Source organism: Cetorhinus maximus, chromosome 5, assembly GCF_964194155.1.
Source record: "Cetorhinus maximus chromosome 5, sCetMax3.hap1.1, whole genome shotgun sequence".
In the NCBI taxonomy this organism is placed as follows: Eukaryota; Metazoa; Chordata; class Chondrichthyes; order Lamniformes; family Cetorhinidae; genus Cetorhinus; species Cetorhinus maximus.
Genome location: NC_135883.1, coordinates 72,631,630 through 72,653,310, shown reverse-complemented (window position 1 = coordinate 72,653,310; position 21,681 = coordinate 72,631,630). Strand labels below are relative to the sequence as shown.

Here is a 21,681-nt window from a genome sequence, read left to right as displayed (position 1 = left end):
CAGACCAGGTAAGGACGACAGATTTCCTTCCCTAAAGGACATTAGTGAACCAAATGGGTTTTTACAACGATCGACAATGGTTTCATGGTCATCATTAGACTTTTAATTCCAGATTTTTATTGAATTCAAATTTCACCATCATGGCGGGATTCAAACCCGGGTCCCCAGAGCATTACCCTGGGTCTCTAGAATACTAGCCCAGTGACAATACCGCTACGCTACCTCCTCCCCCGCGTGATGCAAAAAGCAGTGAAATAAGATTTTGATGTGTGTCATTTCACAGTAATAAATTTATGTTTTTTTCTGGTTTTCTATCTGAACAAAAAGTAGTCCTTTATTTAATAAAGAGGATTTTTCTTCTGTATTATTTTAGTTTCTTTTTAGTTACAGTGCTCTATAATTATTTTAATTGTTTTTGCGAAAATTCAATATATTTATGTAGCTATAAAGCCACATGTGCAAATATGTTCATGTAAGTTTCAGGTTCTGTGTACACATGTAAGGCTAACAATTGGTTTACTGTGTTTTAGGCACAGGGGTCATGATTCGTGCCCTGCCTGTGTCCATCCAGATTGATATAGGCAACATGGTGTACCTACCTCATCTGCATGATTGTAGTGTCTGGCCAAAGGGGGTCCTGCGTTGCTTCCTTCCTCTTAACTCTGCTGGGTTCTCCTATGCTTAGCTGGGGACCCAAGTAGCTTTGTTCACAAATCATGTGGTGCAGCTAGCCTGCTTTTCTTAAAGGCAGGCTATGCCTCTTAATGGGAAGCTGCACTGAAGCGAATTGCTGGAATTTAGGACATAGAAAATTGAACACCAGGGCAGAGAGATGGTTTCAGCTTGATGGGTGATGTTGGAGGCATTAGTGGTGTAGTTGGAAAGATGCCATGGCTTTGCAGGGTGACCAGGAGGCCCTCAGGAGGGGGTAGGAGGAGGTGGCCAGGAAAGTCAAAACCTGGAGTCTGGGCCTGAGGGCAGAGGTGCCACAAGAGGTCTAATGAATGCATCTTCTAATAACCTCTCCTAACCACTACAACAATATGCTCATGATGCTAAATACATCACTCACCCAGCACCACTCAGAAAGCATGCCCAACATCCAGATACTCCACCTCACCCTGATACCTAAAAATGCAGTCAGCTGCACGCCCACCGTCACTGCCTCCATGCACCTTCAGCTATGGCAGGCACCTCACCCAAACTCATTGCTACAAAACCACTGACCTTTTGCCCTCTCTCTTGCAGGACAAGATGGGACACATTAAAAAGGAGCAGGGCAGAACTGGTAGGGGACAAGGAGGCCTGCAGCTGCTAAATGTTATGGAGGAGATGGCTCTCACCATCATGGAGCCAGCTGTGACAGCACCTCTGGCATTGGCGGCACTGAGAATATTGAGGATGTTGGGATGTTCCCGCACATGTTGAGTCATCTGAACATTAGTGGGATGCTGCCAAGCCAGGGGTGAAAGATGGTTTATTTGCTGGCTTCTTGCAGGGTGGCGTGACAGATTTTGTTGCAGAGGATTCAGATGAGGATCTCGATGGGGCAGAAAACAGGAGAGGGCTGATGGACGTGCATACCAAGATGCTGTGAGCATTGGTTGGCCTGCCAGACAGCCTCCTGTCACTGTCAAGGCCCAAGGAGCAGTCCGGGCCTGAATTCGCAGAGAGCATCATGCAGACCTTGCCCTCTCAACAGCCTCTACTCCATTCCCTTGCCGTCCCCCAGACCCCAGGGCACTACCACTGCTGCCCCCTACCTTGTACAGCCTTTTTGTGGACTGGCACCCGACTTCCCTGCCCTCCCTGTTAATGCAGCAAAACTCTGCAGCAGTTCCAGGAGCCCAAGACAAAAGAAATCCTGGAACACTCCAGTGTACTTTCAGATACTTTACAATAGAAATAGTTGTGAAAAATTACCTGACCTGCAATTTGGATGCTTGACTCTTCAAGGAATGAGAGTTCGGAGCCCATCTTGCAGCCTCACATCAGATCTTTGAAGAGTGATGAATGAATATGACACAGAACCTGTGGCATTCAAATTTAGAATCCTGGCATCACATCAGCCGGTTGTGTGACATCAGGGTAGCGCTGACGCAGAGCCTTCCAGTGCATGCAAGGAACTCACCTTTGAGCATCCTCGTCCTTATGCAATGATGCGTGGGCTGCACAGTAATGGCCGTTGGCCAGAGCACATCACAAAAGTGGCGCTAGGCCTTTTGAGTGCAGCTACGCAACAGGATCTTTATGCTGTACTTTTTGAGATGCAGCTATCACTATTAATTGGCCAAGAATAAGTTAATTATTTTCACTCTATCCTGTTACTCAACAGACTCAGGCTTGTGTCATAACCACTGAAGAGAGGACCATTTGGGGTAATTTATTGGAGAGACAGCTATATCAGAAAAAATGGATGTGCCTCAAAGTGCCTTTAATAAAATACTGTTCTCTTCCAGAACAAATTCAGATTATCAAGAATTATGAGAATTTCAATATACTTATGTTCTTGGAACAGTCCTACAATCTGTAGCTGAGAGTAGTCACATTAAAACCATTTACTGTATATTATGAATAATCTTTAATTCTAATTGAATAAAACACCACAGTTTGTGTCATTAATATAACAACACTTAAATTATTATCTACTCATCAGACATAAATAATTTTTTCCTTATTAAAGCCGAAAACCCTGGTGTTTATTGAGACTCAGGTTTGAATTGTAGCTTTGATAGCTATTTGAATCTGGGTGTAAAATATGTAAAAATATTGACTGAGCTCCTATGAAGAAGGGAAGTGTTACTCTATGAAAATCAATCCCACCTCACAGGAGCATAACTAGCATTGCTGTTCTCAGCCAGTGTTGACAGCAACTGTAAAGTGCCAGAAACATCTGCTTGAAGAAGGAACTGTAAATCATCAAAATGTGGATATAACTATGACAACTACTCTGTACAGTACACATTTTAATTGCATCCTGGTTATTTTACCATTTTTTCTGTTAACCATGAATTTTCTTAATATCAACAAATTTCACACTTTTGCTGACAGTTATACAGTGTAACATCAGCAAGTTTTCTTATTTTTCTTCAGACCAGCAGTCACAAGGTGGCAATCAGTTTAACTATCCCCAGAATGTCTTGGCATTTCACAAGAGGACAAAGCAGAAATATGCCCAGAGGCAACAGAAGGATCTTCCAAAAAGAACCAAAACACCTTTTGCCGGTCCTACGGTTTCAAAGGAAGGATCAGTTGTAGCATCCCTATCACTGAATCACCAAGAGGGCGATGACGAGAAAGCCCGATTTGAAGCTGCACAGACTCTGCTAGATATCTTTAAAGTTAATTCGGGCTACGAGGGTGTTCAGATGACCACTGTGTGTGAGGCACTGCAGCAAATAAATGAAAAACTGAACACAGAAATTGCTGGGTTGAAAGATGAGCATCGGTATCTAAAGGCGGAATATAATCAAATCAGTGGGGAGCTGAAGAGATTTAAAGATGGTGAACCCAAATGTTGCACTCAATTTCCAATTTATTCAACAATTCGACGGCTGCAGACCAAAGTAAGTTCTGAACTTAAAAATGTGGCTTGCAATGTTAAGTACATTTTGTTTCTGTTTACCGTGTATAATAAAGTTGTTTCTCTTTCATTTACTTTATTAAGAAATGAATTTACTGTTTATTAAATTAGCTTTGACAGGTGCTGGTCATGAAGGTTTTAGAAGTTTGGGTGAGTTATTGTTAAGAAGAAACCATAAAACAAATTGGAAGTCATCAAGACAACGAGAAACAGAAATAAGTGTGATTAGTATAAAACTGTTGATGTGCAAACATGGGACAAGACTAATGAGTAAATAGGGAGAAACCCTGTCAGGTTTGCCTGCAATCTTCGAGGGAGAGTGCCTCGATCAAAGGCATTCTGTGTCCAATCGAGGGACCCAGCACCGGGAAGGGGCAGGACTGTAGAAAGCCACCCCCTTGCTCATGCTAAAATAAAAGCAAAATGCTGTGGATGCTGGAAACCTGAAATAAAAACTGAAAATGCTGGAAAAACTCAGCAGGTCTGGCAGCATTTGTGGAGAGAGAAACAGAGTTAACATTTCCAGTCCGTTTGACTAACTCCACAGATGCTGCCAGATCTCCAGAGTTTTTCTAGCAATTTTTGTTTTACACCTTGCCCATGCTATTGATCCCCCTCCCCGCATACCCCCCCCCACCTCCTGCCCCCACCCCCTGTCAGTGTCTTGGGAACCCAATCCCGCCCACACAACTTATCTCCAAGATCCATCACAGATCCTCTGGGTAAGCCCCGGTGCAATACCAGTAGTGGCCACCGTTCCCAGTGGCACAGCTGGTACTGCATAGCTGCTGGCCTCTGATTGGTTGGCAGTTACTGGGGGTGGGACTTTCATCCTACTGGGTCCTTACTTCAGTGGGAGGCCTGACAGTGTCCAGGTAAGTGCCTGATTACCTCAGAGTAGCATCGGGCCTCCCACAGAAAGGCAACTCGGGATCCCTGGCAGTTTTCTAACTGGTGGGCGGGACTCACATCATCGCTATCACTAAATTTACCCAATGTTAGTTTGGAGGAGCTGGGGTTGTTCTCCTTGGAGAAATGGAGATCAAGGAGAGATTTGATACAAGTGTGCAGATTATGGCAGATTTAGATAAGGTAGACAAAGTTGTTCCCATTAGCCAACAGTACAAAGGGGTCTCAGATTTATGATTTTGGGCAAGAAATGCAGGGGGATAGGAGGAAGAACTTTTTTATGCAACAAGTGATGTTGACCTGGAACTGGCTGCTTCCAAGGGTGGTGGAAGTGGAGGTGGCGAATGATTTTAAAATCAAAATTGGATGAGCACTTGAAGGAAAGAAACTTGCAGGGCTGTGGGGACAGAGCGGGGGAGTGGGACTAATTGGATTGCTGTAGAAAGAGCCAGCATCTGTGCTGTAATGACTCCATGACTCACCAGACCTGAGGGGGGAGGTGGGGAAGGGGTTGATGGGTAATGCTGTACTGGATGATTGATTTTACCTCTCATTGCCTCCCAGACCCTATGGTAGGATTTGAAGTGCTTACTGTTCACCTTTTAAAATTTCCCAAAGGCACAACGTATTTTCTTTAGGGGCTCAGGCCAATACCTAATCTGGAACTCCAGGAAACAAAGCGGTGTCCTAATCCTGGTATAACAGCTCTCAGCCTAATTTAAGCCTTCTGCTGTACTGCTGACTGTCTTGTGCTGTGAGTGTACTGCCTTTAGGACCTTTTAAATCTGGGTTCTATGATCTTTATCATTTTAATGCCAATGTTAACCTGGTTAAAATGGAGAGGCTTTCCCACTAGTTTCAGAATAAATAAACCTAGCATTAAATTCAGCCAGGCTAGTGGGGAAAGAATAAATAGAATGATATTGGAAATCACTTCACCAGCCTATCCACTCTTTTTAAAATTCAACATTGCTCATAATTACAAATGTGTAAGATATCATTTTCAGAATCATTGAATGGATATGAAGAAATAGTTTTCATTCAAAATGTAGTAAGGGTAGAAATTTGACTTGATGGCATAAAGTGGTTCATGCTTGCATGAAAATAACCCACACGGGAATATAGTGCGACTGTGGCAAATGTCTATTCATCATATTTGTTTTGACCATTACTTTCTTAGGCTTCAGCTGAATGTAGCCCAGTTCAGCCTAGTGTTTACCCAGACTGCTATACTGACTGGAGTATAAAGACAAGAGTTCTGATTACCTCACCTACTCCATTCTCCTGGGCAAAATCAAGTACCAAATTGTTATCAGAAACGGGATCCATTCCCAGAACAACAATAAAAGCTGATGAAGTTTACATTAAACAGGTGAGGCCTTTTTAAAGATATTCTTTATGGCTGGCACATATCACTACTCTATAGTAACCTGCCTGTTTTGTTTCTGGCATACCTTATTACTAAGAATCACAATATGAAAGTAATTAAGGGAACAGCTCCCTATCCCACCTTTTAACTTACTTTATACTTCAAGCATAAAGAAATCCTTCCACATAACCATACTCTAAAATAAAAATGTTTAAAAATCTCCTTTGTAGGAAGCATTATGATTATCAGCATGTTAACCTTCCAGTCAATTAAAAACCTGTCATTTCAGGCTTTCCTTCTCTCTAAGAGTTGTCTATGAGGCAGTTGGTAAGCACTTTCCTGTAAAGTTGCCCTTCGCTTTTTATGTCGTGCTTTGGTATTTGTCATTATTCTGAACATTTAAACAGTGTATCCAACAGCTTGAGTAGGAATTGAAAGAAAGAACTTGCATTTATATAAATTCCTTACTTGGCTTCAGTATGCCCCAAAGCATTTAACTGCCAATTAATCAAAAAGGAGAATGATGATGAAAATATTTCTTGAAAAGACTGAAAATCAGCATGTTTTTGTTTGTATGAAAGCTTGCTATTTAATGAGCGCAGAAGATTTACTGAAAAGGAATGCTTTAACTTTTGTGAAATCATTAAAATACCCCAAAGTCAGCTATCTTGGATAATCTATCATCTAATCCATAAATTCTTCTCACCATGATAAATCAAGTATGTGCATTAAAATACTCTGTTGACCTAAAGTTGAAGCAAGAGCACTTTGGTCTGTTTGATTTAGCAAAATAAATAAATAAATACCATTAATTTCAGAAAGAGTAAATACCTGGAGATGTTATTAAATACTGAAATGTTGCTGTTAATAGCCCTGTTTAGAACATTGTGCATAACAAATTGCACTTAAGCTAATACGCTTATTTTTTTTACCAATACCTATCCTCATGATACTGCTAATTTATCACATCAAATTATTCCCTACACTGAGTGCAGACCTTCAATTGGCAATACTTCATCTAGTTTTGTATAGCTCAAAATCCTTTCCCCAGACGTAGCTAAAGTTTGGAAAGGCAGGTCCTATAACTTGATGCTTTTCAGTGTACACATAATCTGAACATTTCACACATCCAACATGTATACGTTTTACTGAAATCCTGGTAATTGCACTATTGTATTTATATGTAAATCCATGGCTATCCACTTTTTGAATTGTTGATAATTTTTCTGATTTTTTTTTGTATGATTTATATTAAAAATGTTTCCCAAAGGGGAAGGGTCAACTGTTAGTTTTCTGGCCAGAAGGAAGGGAAGACAGAATGTCAGTCAGTTAACATGCCCTGCGGAGAGAAAGACAAGAAAAGTCTCGGCACTTTATTGTAGCACCATGCTCCTGTAATTTCAGTGCCAGAATAGGCTCAAAAAAGGCTCTGAAGAAGAGTCATACAGACTTGAAATGTCAACTCTGCCTCCCTCTCCACAGATGCAGTCAGACCTGCTGAGTTTTTGCAGCATTTTCAGTTTTTGTTTCAAAAAAGGACTGATCACAACTCCCAGTGGTAGTTGTGTGAGCATGGTCATTCATAACGTGAAACCTGGGAGATTTAAGTCCGAGGTCTTGTCTACATTGGCCCTGTCAGTCTCCTCCTTGAACCTAGCAGGAAGCATTATCTGACTTGTGAGCAATGGTGGAATTTCAGGTGGCAGGAGGTCACTGCCAGGGACCTAAAGGAATGGAAGACTGAGAGATGGGATCGGAAAGACAGGTGAGTCTGTGAAAAGTTTCTGTATGGGCCCAGAGGATCACCTCTGCTCTTTTTGGCCTACAAGGGAGCAGAAAAAAATTAAAATTAACCCACCTCTCTGGAGTCTTCCAGCCCTCCCCTTGCAACCAGGTTGGTCTGGTGAGGAAGCCTCAACAGCTTTCCCACACAGGCCCTGGTTTAAAATTACACGGGACAATTATTAGACCATTAGAAGCTACTGGCTCAATAGTTCGTTATATCAGTTTAGAAAAGATTTAGACTACATTTGGATAGGTTCTGGGTGTTGATTGAAAATGGAAAATGTTTCCTTGTTTTCAAACCTAGTGACCATGTTGGGACCTTCTTAGTAACAGTACCAGTTTGTTAGGCTGAAGGTGCATCTTGGCGGTTTCTCTCAACTGTCCTGTAGAAAAAGTACAATCTATTTGATAAGTCAGTTTCTCAGCAGAGCATGGCAAGATCACTGCAATACTGGAGTGGAACTTTCAGACAGCTCAATTAAAGTCATAGTTATCTCCCCGCATTTTCCCACTCCACTTTGTACTAGAGTGAGTTCAGTGTTGGTGCGAGTAATTTCTACCATCTTCCAAGTGAGCCTGTCCTACAGAATGATCAACACTCACTCACTGAAATGCTGTTTCCACAGATTTCTTTTCAAATTTGCCCTCCTTCAAGTGCAGGCTGTGTCTTCTGGCTCCACTTCCGGACAAGGTGAAAATCTGTAGCCCTGCCATGGTCTACATCATTTAGTTCCCGTAGAATCCTGAAAACAGCATTAAATCAACTATCCTCTTTTCCAGCAAGGATATGCCCAATTTTCAGAATGTTCCTCATTATCCAAACTGTCCATCCCTTCAATCATTATGGTAGCTTTTTTCTGCATTCTTTCAGTAGCTACAGTATCCTTTTTGTGCATTGGTGACGAGAGCAGTACATTGTATTCTAATAGTGGTCGCACCAATTGTTTATAAAGCAGCACTATTATCCCACTACTTTGGCTCAATATTAACCTTTTGGTAGATCCCAACATTTGATTTGCTTTAATGCCTGAGCGTTGTTGTGATGGTTGAAATTTATTGTCAGTCAGGAGCCCCAGTTCTCTTTGATTTTACGTACACATTGTTTTCTTTGTATTTAAGTTATAGTTGCCTCCTGGAGTTCTTGTCCTTGTGTGAACGACTTTGAATTTCCTACATTGAATTGGAGTTAAGAACATCAGCAGCTGATGGTGGCTTACAACAGAATAAAAGTAACCCTTGGGAGGGGCTGATTAAAGAGCACAATTGATTTGAGATTCCTATATTAATGAAGATGATGTGGACTGGGGAAAAAGGGAACCTATAACTTGTCACTCGTTGGGGACCATGGCACATCTCACTGACAGGGAGACCAGCCTGGAGTTAATTACAAGTAATGTAGGTGGAGACATTGGCATAGTGGTCGTTGGATTAGTAATCCAGAGGCCCAGGCTGATGCTGTGGCGGCATGGGTTCAAATCACACCACAGCAGCTAGTGGAATTTAAATTCAATTAATAAAATCTAGAATTGGAAGTTAATCTCAGTCATAAGAACCCATCTGGTTCACTAATGTTGTTTAGGAAGGAAATCTACCGTCCTTACCCGGTGTGGCCTACATGTGACTCCAGACGCACAATTAAATGGTTGACTTTGAACTGCCCTCTGAAGTGGCTGTGCAAGCCTCTCAATTCATGGGCAGTAGGGATGGAGAACTGTTACAAAGCTATTATAATTTTCATAATAGTATTGTGGGATATTGTAAGGTAGGTTTATGGCTGTGAGTGTGAATGGTTCTGTCTGTGTGACTGATTTAATTGAATTAGAGTCAGATAGACTACAAGATTGAAATTCTCATAAGGATTAGTTGTAAAGTAGACTTTTGAAATGGAGATGGACAATTGAGGATAAGGGTTCCACGGATAAGGTGTAAATGAAATTTGCATTTTTTTTAGATAAGTGAAGGGTTGTTTGATCTTCAAAGGGATGGTAGGATGTTTACAACTAACCAGATAAACAAGGTTATTATGTTTACGTTTCCCAAAAGGAAAGAGGCCATATTAACAACATGAAAGATTTTTATATTATGGGAAAATTAAATGTCCGAAGACATGTAGAACAATGGGAGAAACATATGTAAGAAGGGTGGAAAGTTACTTGGGGGTGGCCGTGTAACATCTTGAAAGGTACACCATGTAAAGCCTCTAGCCACTTTTGCAGAAGTCTGCTGTGTCCAGTAACTAAAGTTATGTTAAAAAGCGTTTGGAATTCCACTGCTGAGTGAGTGCTGTGGTAACCTAGCTGGGTTGCTTATTTAAATTTAAGATCTATTTTGGACTGTTGCCTTGAAGTGGGTGTGTAGTTGGGAGTCAGGTTAATTAGGAATTCTGGGATTTGTTATAATATCAAGTAAATGTAATCTTATGTCTGTGTTTGAATTCTTTTCTTTTGTTAATAAATATTTTAATTTAATTTTTAAAATCTCTAAAATTGTTAGTGGACTCACTACTTCTGAATTCAATGCACAAATCTTCTCGTAATAAATACAAATTGCAAAGCCGTTGTGATAACGTGGCCAAGTTTCCCTTGTGGATTTGGTCCGCCTGGCACATATCACCTGCCACATCATAACACAACAAATACTGGCTTTGACAGCGATACCCACATGAACTCAAAATGAAAATTGCCACATGTAACTGAGTTTGGAAAAAAATACGGACATGATTTTTATCCAATATTTTTTCGTTTCTGCAGATAAACCAAGTATTAACAACAATTAGATTCTCACAAAAGAGTGAAATACTGGCCTACTGCATGTGCACAAAAACTTTAAACTTCCACTGTCTTGTAAATTGCCTTGCTTGCTGCACTACAATGTCACTGCAAAGTTTACTGATGTGTTAATTTTTAATTACGTTTTCTCTTTTAAAAAATTTAGCATGATGAATGGAGACTGGTCTTGTACGTTTAGCCTTGTTTGGCTTACTGTACTGTTCACCTGTACTAAAAATCATAAAAAACCTTTAGCTTTTTTGTTTGTACAGAGCAAAAGATACTTATTTGTTTTATTTTGATTCTCTTTATTCACTTATTCAGGAACCTGATGATAGCCCTAGTTTAAAATGTGCCTTTCAGCAGAATATGAGATACTGGATGTACCCCAGGCTGCCCTGGTTACAGCTTTTTCCAAGAATTGGTGTTGACAGTGTAACAGTTGATGATGGTTTACAGTGGTCTCCGGATTACAAGATACAGAATATTTTAATGAAAGACTGGTAAGTCAGTTATAACCAGCTGAGAAGCAACATGCAGGGAAAATAGACAGAAGCAGACAAGCCCAGATATTTAGTTCTGAAAAAATGCATCCATCTCTTTGCATTGTTGTATTCAGTTCCAGAATTGTGTGCTCTTCCATGAATGAAATGCATGAGGAACAAAAGCAAATCCTTTTAGCAAAGATTAGAATAGCTAAAGTTTGTGCCTTGCAGATTATTTACTTATAACAATTTATCTAGAGTGCTTCTATATGTTCATGTGTATGTATATTTATATATGTAATGAATTTTTGTTCTAAAATTTTCCTGAATTTTTCTACTTTTAGAAGACTACGCAAATTATAAAGTGTCCAATGCCATTGCTTTTTTTTAACCATCAGTAGATTATTACTGAGTAAATTATTACTGAATTTAGGACTGACATCAGTCATTGTTCCCGCAAAATGGGTGAAATTTAATGCCCTTCCCACCCCACCCCAGGACGTGGCTGTATAATGGTGCGGGAAGGCTTGGGATGGCGAGACTGTTGCCTACCTAACTTGCCCCACTTCCCAATTAAGCCAGGGATGGGAAGGATCGTGGACAGCCTTCCTGCCCAGAGGCCAATTTGAGGCCCTTAAATGGCCACTTAATGACCTCAGCCCATTGAGACAGCTATTCAACTAGTGCGGTTGGGGCCACACCATGCAGTTGAGTATCTTGGTGTGCATCTACAGCCAGGTTAGGAGGTCCCTCCTTCTCAGGCACCCTCTGCCCAACAGAAGGACCTGCTGGCGGCAAGAGCTGCCCCCACGGGAAAACACTCCATGCCCTGTACACTGACCCCTACCCACCACCCACGTTGTTGGAGCTCTGCGACTGGCCCCTGTGATTCTGGCCATTTGCTTGTAATCCAGGTCTGCAGTGCTCTTCTCCTCCACAGGCCTACTGTAGCACCGACAGCGGCCACTGCTCCTGGAGGCACTGTTGTACTGGAGAACTACTGGCCCCTGATTGGCCGGCAGCTCTCAGTGGCAGGAAATTCCAGCAGTCAGCAGACTGTCTGACTGGGATTTAATCCCGATGGGGCTCCCCGAATTGACTGCAGTGGATTTGTCAAGGGCTGTCCAGCTGGTGGATGGGCCCACCACCGCGAGCATTAAATTCTGCCCAGTGAATGCAGAATGGAATTCTGGATGCTGTGATGGGTGTAGCCTTTTCTGGATAGATGAAGTACAATGTGACATGGCCTTCCTTGCCTGTGTATGAACTTATTAAAGTGGCAGACTGGAAAAGTCCCACTTGTCCATCCAGCCTGTTTCATGCAGTCATATCCTTGGGCATCACATTCACCATGCCAACAAAACACAAGTTTATATCTAATGATAAATTATGCTGTTAGAGATTTGCAGAATTTGTGCTGTAAACATGGTAAATTAGCAATATTTAGAAATTATTTTTTTCTTTATGGGAATGAAATAAACAGTCATTTGGTAGTACAGAACTTGAGTATTGCTGAAAAAAGAGATATGCTGAAGCTTTTCTTCTTATGCTCATCAGGACACTTTGCAAGAATGCCAATGTAAGGGGAAAACAACAATTTATACTGTATGAGAAGAGAGTGCTGATTGGTTGGCAAGTGGACTCCAACCAATCAGCACACCCTTCTCATACAGTATAAAATGTTGTTTTCCCCTTATATTGGCATTCTTGCGAAGTGTCCTGATGAGTACAAGACGAAAAGCTTTAGCATATCTTTTTTTTCAGCAATAATAAAATAAACATTACATTTAAAACTGTTAAGAGTGTCAGTGTTTCTGGCCAAAGGAATACAAAATCATCACCTTACATTTTTTAAACTTGTTTTAGTTTTTCACATATTGAAATCTGTAATAAATTCTATTTTAGGTTGTCGACCTTTAGCTCACTCTTTGACCTTCTTCAGTCTGGTCATTGCCCTTTCTTTTACATCTGTACATACCAATTCACAGTGCTCTTCAGGGCTGCTCAGGAATCCAGAAAAGAATCAATTACTGCCTTGTTGTACCCAGCAAATGTGGAAGTTTTAGAAGCAATGAGATTGTCAGGTAAATGATTTATATTGCAGTATCCACTTTGGATTGAGCACAATTGCACTGAAATTAATAGCACTCTTGGGAATCGAGTAGCACTAATAATGAAATTCTAAATGTGGTGTATTGAAAAAAATTCTTCACTCCTATGAGTATTGACGATGCATGCTTGCCAACAGTTGCTGCACTGTTTTGCATAACAATTTTGTTCATTTGCACCATTGTCAGCTGTGACTGAAACAATTGCATAAACATAACCAAAAATGTAGATACTGAAAATTTATGAAAGCTAATAGTCCAGAAATAATGTAACCTTGGAACAAGCGTCTTTATAAATGGAAAAAAGTTAAGTAATAATGCTTTCAAAATTTTGAAGTTTTATGGAGATGAATGGATTAAATGATTACATCTTTTCAATAGACTTTGCCTATGAATGTATTTCATATTTTGCAGAAGTTGTGTTTTCAACATATTTAGTGGAGCACTCTCAGGAAACTGGTAACATGAACCTTTCTTCACCAGATGGACGTGGGTTAGTGCATCTTAACCCAGCTTGTTTGTGAGTAGCCTAATATATATTTTTTTTACTATGCCAGTAGTTCCTTTACACTCCCTATTGCTGTTTATATTTGCATACTTTGCATTATTGTTTTCCTGACATAACTACTCTATATTGCCAGATAGCAATATGGTGAGGCCAAACAAACAGTATGTCAGTTAGTCCCTTTCTCCTGAGCTGGCATATGAACAGTATCTCTTTTCACTTCTCCCTACATGTAAAAGGAACAAAAACAGAGTATCCTATCTAGTAACTAAATCAAGGAATGATGATGGTAGATCAGTGGTGCAAATCAAATTTATGAACATGGGATTTCAAAATTGAGCATTTTGATTGCAGTTGCTACTGAGCAAGAGTTTTATGGTGTTTCAATATTTTTTTTAGTAGTTTTAGATGGTATGCTGTTTTCTAATTGGGTCCAATAAGCCAAGAACCATCACATAACAATGGACAAAATAAATGCATTGCATCTGACTTCAACATTATATTGAATTTTTATTTGCCATTGGTTACAATGAAACAAAAAGCACAGAAAAGATGTCAATCAGTAAGGAGTGAATGGTCAGGAGACGAAGCAGGGGCGCAGGGTAGGAGACAAGTAAGGGGCGCACGGTTAGGAGACAACCCCTGAGTGAGACAGAAACCAAGTGAACAGTGAATTATGTTCACGTGGGAATTCTGTGCACGGTGCAAAGAGGTGCTTAAGTAAGGTTTATTGCTACTCGTAAAGTGCGTTAAGTGTTAGTTGGATTTATCAGTAATCGTAGGTTTATTAAGTTAAGGCAAGTAAAATTAATGTAAGTAAAGCAAAGTAAAATAAAGGTAACGTAAGTGGAGCAAAGTTAAGACATGGCAGGGCAGCTCAGTTACGTGGAATGCATGTCCTGTAATATGTGGGGAGTCATGGATGCTACTGGTGACCTAAATGACTACATATGTAGGACGTGTCAACAGGTGCAGAAACTTGAGCTTGGGCGGTGGCAGGCTAGGAGCATGGAGGCAAAAAGGGTGACCACCAAGCATTCCAAGAGAACTAGTCAGGTAGTGCAGGAGTCACCTGAGGTCCCGCTTGCTAATGGGTTTTCTGTTTTGGATACTGGTGAGGGCGTTGCTGTGACTGCATTCCTCTGAGAAACCAAGTTCGTGGCACCATGGGCAGCTCACTGTACAGGAGGGGAGGAAGAAGAGGGGAAGAGCAGTAGTTATTGGGGATTCGTTAATTAGAGGAACAGACAGGTGTTTCTGTGGTCGCAGATGTTGCCTTCCTGGTGCCAGTGTCAAGGATGGTATGGAGCGGCTGCAGGACATTCTTCTGGGGGAGGATGAACAGTTAGAGGTCATGATCCATGTCGGTACCGATGACTTAGGTAGGTAGGGGGATGAGGCCCTGAAAGCAGATTTCAAAGAACTTGGAAGGGGATTGTAAAGCAGTAATTCAGGATTATTTCAAGTCCCATGTGCCAGAGAGCATAGAAACAGGAGAATTGAGTGATGGAACACATGGCTGGAGAGCTGGTGTAGGAGTGAGGGTATCAGATTTTTGAGGCATTGACCGGTTCTGAGGTTGATGGGACTTGTACAAGATGGACGAGCTGCATCTTAGCAGGACCAGGACTAACATCTTCACAGTGAGATTCACTAGTGTAGTTAGAGAGGGTTTAAACTAGATTGGCAGGGGGGGTGGAAACCCGAGACGGAGCTCAGATTCAAGGGACACAAAACTGGTAAAAGGAAATAGAAAAGTAGAAAGCTAAAATAGAGCACAGGCAGAGCATGGGCAAGCATCAAGTAGGATCAGAATAGAGAATAATATTAATAATGCAGAATTAAAGGCACTCTGTTGAATGCATGTAGCATTCGCAAAAAAGTTGATGATTTGAATGCACAAAATGAGGTAAATGGGTATGATTTAATTGCCATTACGGAGACGTGGCTACAGGATGACCAAGATTGGGAACTGGATATCCAAGGATATTTGGCATTTAGGAGGGATAGGCAAAAAGGAAAAGGAGGTGGTGTGGCACTCTTAATAAAGGATGAGATCAATAAAATAGTATAGAGATGATCTTAGATTGAAGGATCAAGATGTAGAATCAGTTTGAGTGGAGCTAAGAAACAGCAACGGGCAGCAAATATTAAAGGGAATTGTTTATAGGCCAACAAACTGTGGTGCTCATGTTGGGCTTGGTATAAATCAGAAAATTAGAGATGCATGTAACGTGAGAAATGCAATAATAATGGGCACCTTAAATTTACACACAGACTAGGTTGACCAAATCAGCACTAATGCTCTGGAAGATGAATTCCTGGAGTGTGTATGAGATGGGCTTCTGGAACAGTACGTTGAGGAGCCAACTAGGGATTGGACTGTTTTGGACTTAGTGTTGTGTAATGAGAAAGGGCTAATTAATAATGTTGCTGTAAAGGAGTCTTTGGGAAATACTGACCCTAACATGATGGAATTTTGCATTAAGTTTCAATGCGATATAGTTCATTCTGAAACTAGGGTTTTAAATCTGAAGAAAGGAAGTTATGAAGGTATGAGGGGGCAAGTTGGCTATGTTGGATTGGGAAAATACACTAAAAGATTTGACGGTAGACAGGCAACGGTTCATATTTAAAGAAGTACTACACTGTCTGAAACAGATATACATTCCTCTAAGGCACAAACATCAAAGGGAAAGGTAAATCAACTGTGTTTAACTAAAGAAGTTATAGATTGCATTAGAACAAAGGAAGTGGCTTATAAGGATGCCAAAAAAAGTGGTAAGCCTGAGGATTGGGTGCAATTTAGAACCCAGCAAAGGAGGACCAAGGAACTGATTAAAGGAAAAGAGAATATGAATGCAAACTAGCGAGGAACATAAAGGCGGACTGTAAAAGCTTCTTTAGGTATGTGAAGTATAAAAGTTTAGCTCAGACAAATATGGGCCCATTACAGGTGGGACAGGAGAATTTATAGTGGAGAACAGGAAAATGGCGGAGAAATAAAACAGTTACTTTGCACCTGTCTTCATGAAGGAAGGTACAGAAAATCCCCCAGAAATACTAGGTACAAGGGACTTGTGAACATGAGGAACTGAAAGAAATTATTATTAGTAAAGAAGTAGTAATTGAAAAATTCACTGGATTGAAGGTTTATAAACCCCCTGATGAGCTTCATCTCAAGAGTGTAGAAGGTGGTGGCTAGAGAGATAGTGGATGCATTGGTGGTTATCTTTCAAAATTCTATAGATCCTGGAAATGTTCCTACGGAAAGTAGCAAATGTACCCCCACTGTTAAAGAAGGGAGGAAGAGGGAGAATGGAGAACTATAGACCTATTTGTTTGACATCAGTAGTAGGGAAAAAGTTAGAATCTATTATAAAGGATGTGATAACTGGACATTTAGAAAAAAAATTGGGTAGATTCAACATGGATTTATGAAAGGGAAATCACATTTGATAAACTTGTTGGGAGTTTTTTGAGGATATTACTTGTAGCATTGATAAAGGAGAACTGGTGGATGTGGTGTATTTGGATTTTCAGAAGGCTTTTGATAAGGTCCCACACAGGAGGTTAGTAAATAAAATTAGAGCACATGGGATTGGGAGAAATATACTAGTATGGGTTGAGATAAGAACAAAAAATGCTGGAAACACTCAGTAGATCTGGCAGCATCTGTGAAGAGAGAAAGAGTTAACATTTCAAGTCTGTATGATTTCTTCAGAGCTAAAGAGAAGTAGAAATGTGATGGATTTTATACTGTTTAAGAGGGGCTGGAGCAGGTGGAGCAAGATGGAAGGTCAGGGATAGGTGGGAGCTAAGGAGAGATTGACAAGGATGTCATGGATATAAGACAAAGGGAATGTTAATGGTAGTGATAAAGACTAAAGAAGGGGCTGATAGTGGCATAAAGGTAAGATAGCAGAATGTGTTAATAGCAGAACAAGGGTCAGTGCTCTGTGAAAGCACAACATAGAAATGTGACAGATGGCCCTGTGGGGGGATGGGGGGTGTTGGGGAAGAAGGATGAAAAGTAAATAGAAAAATAATGAATAAAAATTAAAATAAAAAAAGGTTGGGTTAAAAAGGGAGTAAAGATAGAGGAAAGAGTTCTTGGTCTGAAGTTGTTGAATTCAATGTTAAGTCTGGAAGGCTGTAAAGTGCCTAATTAGAACATGAGGTGCTGTTCCCCCAGGTTGCATTGGGCTTCACTGGAACATTGCAGCAGGCCAAAGGTGGACATGTGGGGGCGTGAGAGCAGGATGGTGTGTTGAAATGGCGAGCGACAGGAAGGTCTGGTCCTGCTTGTGGACTGAATGAAGGTGTTCTGCAAAGTGATCTCCCAGTCTGCATTTGGTCTCCCCAGTGTAGAGGAGACTGCATTGGGAACAGTGAATATGGTAGACCAAATTGAAGGAGATGCAAGTGAAGCGCTGCTTCACCTGAGCGGAGTGTTTGGGGTCTTGGACGGCGAAGAGGGAGAAGATAAAGGGGCAGCTGTTGCTCCTTCTGCGATTGCATGGGAAGGAGCCATGGGAAGCGCTGTCCTAGTATGGATTGAGAATTGGTTAGCAGACAGAAAGCAGAAAGTAGGAATGAACGGATCATTCTCTGGAAGGCAGGCTGTTACTTGTGGGATACTGCAAGGATCAGTGCTCGGTCCACAGCTGTTCGCAACCTATATAAATGATTTGGATGTAGGGACTAATTGTAATATTTACAAATTTGCTGAAGGCACCAAACTGGGGAAGGTAAGTTGTGAGGAGGATGCAAGGAGGCTTCAAGAGGACTTGGACAGGCTAAGTGTAAGGGCTAGAACATAGCAGATGGAATATAAGGTGAATAAGGGTGAAGTTATTCACTTTGGTAGAAAAAACAGAAAGGCAGACTGTTTCTTAAATGGTGAGAGATTGGGAAGTGTGGGTGTCCAGAGGGACCTGGGTATCCTTGTTCATGAGTCACTAAAAGTTAGTAGGCAAGTGCAACAAACAATTGGGAAGGCAAATGGCATGTTGGCCTTCATCGCAAGGGGATTTGAGTACAGGAGTAAAGATGTCTTGCTGCAGTTACATAGGGCCTTGGTGAGACCTCATCTGAAGTATTCTGTGCAATTTTGGACCCCTTATCTAAGGAGGATATACTTGCCATAGAGGGAGAGCAATGGAGGTTCATCAGATTAATCCTTGGGATGGTGGGATTGTTTTATTAGGTGAGATTGGGGAGACTAGGTCTGTATTCTCTACAGCTTCGAAGAATGAGGGGTAACCTCATTGAAAGTTACAAAATTCTTACAGGGTAGATGTAAATAAGATATTTCCCTTGGCTGGTGGGTCTAAAACCAGGGGACATAATCTCAGGATTAAGGGTAGGCAATTTAAAACAAATGAGGAGGAATTTCTTCACTCAGGCGTTGGTGAATCTTTGGAATTCTATATCCCAGAGGGCTGTGGAAGCTCAATCATTGAGCATGTTCAAAACAGAAATCAATAGATTCTGGAGACTAATGACATCAGGGGTATGGAGATAGCACAGGAAAGTGGTGTTGAGGTAGATGATCAGCCATGATCTAATTGAATGGCATAGCAGGCTCGATGGGCTGAATGGTCTACTGTTCCTATGTTCCTAATGTTGGTAGTTGAATAAATGTAAATGCACAAGAAGGTGATTCATATATCTATTTTCCTGTGGTTTTCAGTTTTATGAAATGGTGTAGGTCTGGCATTGTTTGGAAGGCACCTGGTTGTGCAGTTTATTGCAGTTTAATCGATTGCTTTAATTTTCATCCCCTTGCTCGGCTATGCTGGTCATTGACTGTACAGCTGAGGCCAGTTTGGAGGTTAAAGTTATGTAGCAGGTGACTGAAATCCTTTAACATTTCTTTAGTTGAGATATCTGAAGGATGATTCTATGCTAGTAGTCACATACCAGATACACATTCACAGAACAAAATTCCATTCATTTTATAAAGAGACAGGAATGTGCACGGGCATTTATGACCCCAGGACATTGGGAAAGGCAATTCTATAGATTTATTGATTTACCAAGTCATGTTACTGCACTAGCCCTGGGTGAAATTGATGATGCCTATGACCTTGATGCATCTGTGGACAAAAACTTGGTAATGCTGCAGGTGCTCCCTATTGCTCAGCTGGAAGACACTGCAAACTTATAAATCGATGACCAAGATGATTTGCCAACTGGCAGTGCCATACAGATATTAGCGATAATCTGGAAGTCTTCCAGAAAAAATTAGCACAGTTCCATTGCAGTCTCCTTGTTAAATTTAGCCTCCTAAGATGCATCTTGTGTCAATCCTAAGTAACTATGCCTGATATGACAGATCCATTGTATTTGCAGGTAGCAGAGGAGCTTGAGAGTGCACCCCATATGTCACTTAATGTCTCAAGCCTGTTCCTACTCCTGGTGGTCTTCCTGTATCTAAAAGAGATAGCTGCAGAGATAGTGAATGTGCTGGCTACAATTTTCCAAAATTCCCTAGATTCTAGAATGGTCCCAACAGCTTGGAGGTTAGCAAATGTAACACTGCTATTCAAGAAAGGAGGGAGAGAGAAAATCATGAACAACAGGCCAGTAAGCCTGACATCAGTCATCGGGAAAGTGCTGGAATCTATTATTAAGGAGATCTTAACAATATATTTAGGAAAGCATAGATCGATCAAACAAAGTCAATATGGTTTTATAAAAGGAAAATTCTGTTTGACAATTTGAGTTTTTTGAGGATGTAACTAGTAGGGTAGATAATGGGGGACTAGTAGATGTAGTATACTTGGATTTCCAAATGGCATTCGATAAGATATCACACAAAAGGTTAATACATAAGATAAGGGCTCATGGAGTTGGGGGTGATACATTAACATGGACTGAAGAATGGTTAGCGGTTAGAAGCAGAGAGTGGGGATAAATAGGGCATTTTCAAGTTGGCAGACTCTGACTAGTGGAGTGCTGCAAGGATCAGTGCTGGGGCTTCAGTTATTTAAAACCTATATTAATGACTGATATAGCACTCTCTGTCTCTTCGTCTAAGTTTTCTGGCAAAACAAAGCTAGCTGGAAATACAAGTTGTGAGGAGGACACAAAGAGGCTACAAAGAGATATTGACAGATTGAGTGGACAACAAGATGACAGATGGAGTATAATGTGGGGAATTGTGAAGTTTTTCACTTTGGTCGTAAAAACAGGAAAGCAGAATATTTTTTTAAAAGGTGTCAAACTTGTAAGCGTTGATGTTCAGAGTCTTAGGTGTGGTCATACAAGGAATACAAAAAGTTAACATGCAGTACAGCAAGCAATTAGGAAAGCAAATGGCATGTTGGCCTCTATTCAAAGGAAATTGGAGCACAGGAATAAAGAAGTCTTGCTACAGTATGCAATTTTGGTCTCCATATTTCAGTAAGTGTATACTTACATAGGAGGCTGTACAGCGAAGGTTCACTCGATTGGTCTCTGGGATGAGAGGGTTGTCCTGTGATGAGAGGCTGAGTAAATTGAGTCTATACCCTCTGAAATTTACAGGAATGAGAGGTGACCTCATTGAAACACTCAAAGTTATGAAATGATTTGACAGGGTAGAGACTGAGACCTTGTTTCCCCAGCTGTGGAATCTGGAACAAGAGGGCACAATTTCAAGATAAGGGGCTGATCATTTAGGACTGGACAATGCACCATTATTGAATATTTAAGGCTGAGATAGAATTTTGATCTGTCTGGGAATTGAGGGACATTGGGAGCAGTTGGAAAGTGGAGTTGAAGCCAGAGATCATCCATGGTCATATTGAATGGCGGAGCAGGCAGGATGGACCATATGGTCGTTTCCTGCTCCTATTTCTTAATTCTGGGGCTGGTAATGCATTGAATGCAACCCCATGGGCTGCCAGAAATTTGAATGGATTAGTTTTCCAATTTAAGATTTCCATGCAGAACTTCATGTGATGCGAACACATCAGGAATATGAGCGTGGAGGCCAGTGTGTTTGACTCACAGCCTTCACGATTTTCTGTCCATTAAAGTTAGTATTTATGAATTGGTCAAAACGTGAGGGCTAACCAGCGCTTACTAAACCGCTGTTACATGATATTACCATTGGTCTTAGGTTTGACACAACTTTTCTGGTTTTCAGCAGTTTTCTGGTTATAATCTGTAATTTAACTG

General features: G+C 40.9%; 1 protein-coding gene across 2 annotated transcripts in view; it reads left to right on the top strand.

Moving 5' to 3' along the window:
* LOC144680719 (protein downstream neighbor of Son-like) overlaps positions 1 to 21,681 on the top strand; it is a 44,891-nt gene that overhangs the window by 18,204 nt on the left and 5,006 nt on the right. For both annotated transcript variants that reach the window (XM_078541993.1, XM_078541994.1), the window contains exons 2-6: positions 3,094 to 3,566; positions 5,673 to 5,864; positions 10,739 to 10,917; positions 12,805 to 12,983; positions 13,422 to 13,527. In XM_078541993.1, coding sequence (XP_078398119.1) covers positions 3,369 to 3,566; positions 5,673 to 5,864; positions 10,739 to 10,917; positions 12,805 to 12,983; positions 13,422 to 13,527 — 854 coding nt within the window. In that variant the 5' untranslated portion in view covers positions 3,094 to 3,368. The remainder of the gene's footprint in view (positions 1 to 3,093; positions 3,567 to 5,672; positions 5,865 to 10,738; positions 10,918 to 12,804; positions 12,984 to 13,421; positions 13,528 to 21,681) is intronic.